This window comes from Arachis duranensis, chromosome 5 (assembly GCF_000817695.3).
Source record: "Arachis duranensis cultivar V14167 chromosome 5, aradu.V14167.gnm2.J7QH, whole genome shotgun sequence".
NCBI lineage: Eukaryota > Viridiplantae > Streptophyta > Magnoliopsida > Fabales > Fabaceae > Arachis > Arachis duranensis.
The window spans coordinates 38,951,768-38,956,996 of NC_029776.3; the positions used below are offsets into that span (position 1 = coordinate 38,951,768).

Below are 5,229 nucleotides of genomic sequence, written 5' to 3' on the forward strand. Positions count from 1 at the left end.
ATTAAAGAGAATGGGTGAGATCAGAATTGGGAAGTTCATTGGGCACATGAGATGTTGCAGTTCTCCGGATCAAGTCATTTTCATCTCTTCCTCAATCAATGCATTCATTGATCTCCTTGGCAATCTTAATTGATTGAATTACAATTTCTTGCAATTCAATCTCTCAAATCTTGATCAATAGCCAATTCCTTGGTCAATTGCTCATGAGAAGAGATGAAGTGTGGTCACTGATTATACCACATGCATTTCCCAAATCAAGTTTTGAGAGGATTATAGTCACATATCCATCCAAACCCAATTTGGTCCAGCATGAGAAAGCATTTCTAGCTTGATCTCTTCATTCCTCTTTCAAGGTTCAGAAGGGATCCAAGTTTGAATAGTTTCTTTTCCAAGATAACTACCCAATGGGATGAAGTTCGAAAGCTTTCAAGTAAAATCAAGAGAAAAGATAGAAGAAGAATGAAGAAAACTAGTATTGATCCGTCAAATTACAACAGAGCTCCCTACCCAATGAAATGGGTTTAGTTGTTCATAGCTCTAAAAAATAAAACAAAGATGGAGAATACATTCTGAACTAGAAGAGCTGAGAAAGTAAATATATAGAGAGTAATGCTTTTCTTTTCCTTTCAGACTCTTTTCCAACTCTCTCCCCCAAAAACCTCCCAATATAATTCAAAGCTACTCCTATATATACTATTCTTCTATTCTTCTAGTTGATTCTTCAAGTTTTGGGCCTTTGGATCTTCATTTTGGAGCAGTTCTCTTCTTCACTTGGGCTTGGTTTTATTTGCAGAGAGAAAGTGTGAAGTGGGCAAAGACTTTAGCTCAAGACGTTAGAGGTGTTAACATTCAGTGAGAAAATGGGTTCGAAAACGTTAGTGTCATTCAACTTTTTCACTAACGTTTCTTACCCAAGTAAAGGCCACGTTAACCTCAACGTTAGTGGCACAAACGTTGTCACTAACGTTGCCTCTTTGTCCTTCAACTTTCCCAATAACGTTGAGAGCCTCCCCCTTTCCCACGTTAGAGTCCACGTTAACTTAGTTAACGTGGCTCTTTTAACGTAGGCATGCCAATCTTCGAGAACGTTAGTGACACTCAACATTATCACTAATGTTCCAATATGCCCCTATTCACGTTAGAGTCCACGTTAACTAGGTTAACGTGGCTTCTAACGTGGCTTTGCAAACCATTTCCAATGTTAGTGACAATGTGGAGTGTCACTAACGTTGGCTCATCTTTCACTCATTGCCGTTAGCTTCCACGTTAACTAAGTTAACGTAGAAGTTAACGTGGCTCCTTGGGGTTTTGTGGTTGCTTCCAACGTTAGTGACAATGTTGGGTGTCACTAACGTTGTCAACCATTCTTGCCTTTCACGTTAGCTCCCACGTTAACCAAGTTAACGTGGAAGTTAACGTGGTACATTGCACCTTAGGCCAACGTTAGTGACAATGTTGAATGTCACTAGCGTTGGCTTCCTTCCCCTTGTTAACGTTAGAGACCACTTATGATCATTGGCCAACGTTAGTGATAATGTTAAGTGTCACTAACGTTGGCTCAAAATCCTTTCTTCACGTTAGAGCTCACGTTAACTTAGTTAACGTGACTCTTAACGTGGGCAATGATGTCTTCGAGAGCGTTATTGGCAATCACTTTTCTCATTAACATTGTAAGTTACCTCCCATTCCACGTTAGTGGCCACGTTAATTAGATTAACGTGACTGCTAAGTGGTTCCTCCTTGCTTCCTTTGGTCCTGAAATCAAGCAATAGAGTGCATCAAAGTTCTAGTCCAAGTCATGGGTAATGCAACATACAATTTGTCACTAAATTTATGCAAAATCCTCATGAAATCTTGTAAAATGCACAATGCATGCTTGAATCAAGGTATAAGTGAATATCTACCCAAAACTAGCTTAATTCCTAAGGAAATGCATGAAACTACCTTAAAAACAGTAAAGAAAAGGTCAGTGAAACTGGCCAAGATGCCCTTGCATCACAACACCAAACTTAAAGCTTGCTTGTCCCTAAGCAAGTACTGGAACAAGAGAATGATGAATGGAATGCCAAGAGAAATGAGTCATTCTTGTGGAGGTCATGTTACTGATTTTATGGTGGTTTCATGCATAGCAACTTAGGCTCATTCCATTACTGGCTTTCAGACCTTTATCATGTTCTAAAACACTGGTTTTGCTTACAACCATGAGACTTATATTGATCCTTTTATTGTCATTTCAGGGCTTATTTGTTTTCTTCAGGCTAGGTGCTCTGTAAGGGGGCAACTCTTTAAAATAAGCTTTCAGCCAACACTCCCGAACCAGTTGGTTCAAGGTGCTAGGTGTTGAAACACCCCTACGGACTTACTTCCTCAAGTCTCTCCCCCCATACATACACACCACAGGCATATGGTTTATTTATTTTCTTTTCTTGAGACCTTGGTGTCCAGCACCTCTTTGGGTTACTAAATGCTCTGTAGTGAAGGTTACTCTTGATAGTGGACTTTCAGCTGATAATCCCGAGTTAGTTAACCCAAGTTACCAAGTGATAAGGCACCCCTAAGAGCTTATTCATCCAAGTAGATCCCTCACAAAGGAACACCACAGACACATGCCTCAAGATTAAAACTATTGGTGCCTAGCCTTATTACTTACTCTTTTTCTTTTATTTTTCACTTTAAGTGTTCTTTCCCTTTCTCTTATTAGGATCTTGCTATTTACTTAGTCTTATGGGTGTATTCAAAGCAAAGTATTCAGGACAGATAGTTGTATTCCCACCTCGTGGTTGAACCAACTTAGCTAACTTATGATCACACCAAAGATTCAGAAAATTACTCCATAGTATGAACTCCACTCTGGTCTTTTGAAACATAAACATTCTCTCCTTCATTTGATTTTAAAGACAAGCATACAATAAGTAAAGATATGATGCAGTGACACTTAAACCAGAAATCATAGACCTAAGCAATAAAACTTAAAATGCAGAGTTGAACTAGGTTCCAATCAGTGCATGACTATTAATTAACAGTGCATTCGGACTTCTAATTTTTAACAAGATGAGTAGAAGGAATTAAGTAGCAATACAACCTTTGAAAGATGGTTTGCTCCACCAATCCAGTTGCCTTCTTGTTGTCATTGTCATAGTTCTTGATGCCTTACTTTCTTAGTTGAAGGTGCACCATCTCCTCATAAGCTTCCTGCAAGGTTATTGGAAGTTGCTTGTTTCCCAAGCACTTGAGGAATAGTTAGCTCGCATGTATGCTTATGATTTCTGAACTTATTTTGGGTGTGTGAATACCAAACTTAGTTCCTTGCTTACTACAAAACCTTGCATGCATGCGTAGAACCTCGTATCTTGCTGTTAGCAACAAATTAACTAAAGACTAATCTATATCCAAGTGGTTCCCTTAATTGGTTAGAGCTAGCAATGTGCTTTGAGAGTATAGTGTGATTCTAACTAGCATCCTCTGGTGGGACACCAAACCTAGAATCGCACTTTCACTCTTGAATTGTTTTGGTGTGGAACACCAAACTTAGCTCCTTGCAATGCAGGGGAAACAACTTGTGATCTTTATTGAAATGCAGCTGAAAAGGTAGTTACCTAAGGTTGGGTTGTCTCCCAACAAAGCGCTTCTTTATCGTCACTAGCTTGACGATTCTCCCTCATCAGGGTGGTTGGTAATGCTTGAAGTCCTCCCCTCTCGCTGTGGACTTGTATCCATTGGTTGTATCAATGATCTCTACATGTTCCAGGGAGAGAATTCGGTTGATTCTGAAGACTTTAGGTAACTGAGATGGTACAGTAGGGAGATTAGGGGGGATATCTGGGAAGTAAGCTGAGATCACTCTATCTCCTGGAGAGAAGTCTTCCGTAGGGATCTTTTTGTTCCTCCACTTCCTTGGTACCTTCTTCCTTGTGTCCTTTGATATTGCCTTGCTCTTGATGACTTCTTTTTCTAAGGGATTTGTGATGTTGTCTTCACATGCCTCTAGAGGTTTAGGTTCTTCTAACTTCTCCTTGAGCTGTGGTAGTTGCTGTTTCCCTTGTTTATCAACCAAAGGAGTCTCCAGATAGGTTGGGTGTGCTTCTGTGCTTGCTTCCTCCTTTAGCATCTCATCATGGTCTTTACTTGGTTCCTTGTGCTCTTGGTCTACTTCTTGTGAGAGTTTGAAGACATTAAAGCTGAGCCGTTCATCATGGATCCTCAATATTAGCTCTCTTTTCTCCACATCTATGAGTGCTCTAGCCGTAGCTAGGAAGGGTCTTCCCAATATGATTGGGTGAGTGTTACTTTCTTCCATGTCCAAGATGACAAAGTCTGTTAGGAGAAAGTAATTCCCAACCTTTAGTAACACATTTTCCACCACTCCTATTGCTTGCTTTTGAGCCTTATCAGCCAGTCTGATGACCACATCTGTGGGTATTATCTCATTGATCTATAGCCTTTTCGCCAGGGATAGGGGCAGTAAGTTGATGCTTGCCCCTAAATCATAGAGTGCTTTATCAAACATTGTTTCCCCTATGGCATAGGGGATGTGAAAACTCCCTGGGTCTCTTCTTTTTGCAGGCAATTCAGGTTGAATAAGGGCACTACATTCCTTGTTTAACACTATAGTCTGGCCTCCTTTGAGTGAGCTTTTCCTGGGAAGAAGTTCCTTCATGTACTTGATGAATGCAGGCATTTGTTGTATGGCCTTGATGAATGGTATGTTCACATGCAGAGATGCAAACAAGTCTAGGAACCTTGAGTATATTCTCTTCCCCACAGCACCATTGAGCAGTTGGGAAAATGGTGCATAGAGCTTCAGCAACTCTTGTTGTGAGATTTCTGGTTCTTGGTGATCTCTATCCTCCTCCTCTGTTGAGTTGTTTTCAGGCTGTTGGGAGAGGTTGCTTTTCTCGTCTTCATCCTCTTGATCACTTGTAGTGACCATTTTGCAATCTTCCCATCTTACTTTCTTTGCTTCTCCTCTTGGGTTTTTCTCCGTGTCACTTGGGAAGCCATCAGTAGGTTTGGGAATCTTCTCCGCTAAGCATCCCACATGGAATTCCAGCTTCTTGATGGTCTCTCCTTGGTTCTTAATGTTGGCTCGCACCTCTTCTTTGAACACCTTATCTTCTTGAATCTCTTGGCATATTTCTTCAAGTAAGGTTTCAAGCATAGAGAGTCTGTCATCAATTGATGGTAAATTGGGATTAAAGGTGGAAAGATGAGAGGTGTTGTTGTGGGGGT

General features: G+C 40.5%; 1 protein-coding gene across 1 annotated transcript; it reads right to left on the reverse strand.

The window, feature by feature from the left end:
• Positions 1–4,432: 4,432 nt before the first annotated feature.
• Positions 4,433–4,930, reverse strand: LOC107489392 (uncharacterized). The gene has a single exon (XM_016110141.1). The coding sequence runs from the start codon at positions 4,928–4,930 to the stop codon at positions 4,433–4,435; it is 498 nt and encodes a 165-aa protein (XP_015965627.1).
• Between the last annotated feature and the right edge of the window lie 299 nt (positions 4,931–5,229).

Bases quoted from the DNA above. Each gene is read 5' to 3' on its own strand.
- LOC107489392 (XM_016110141.1), bottom strand. From the start codon at position 4,930: ATGGTCACTACAAGTGATCAAGAGGATGAAGACGAGAAAAGCAACCTC.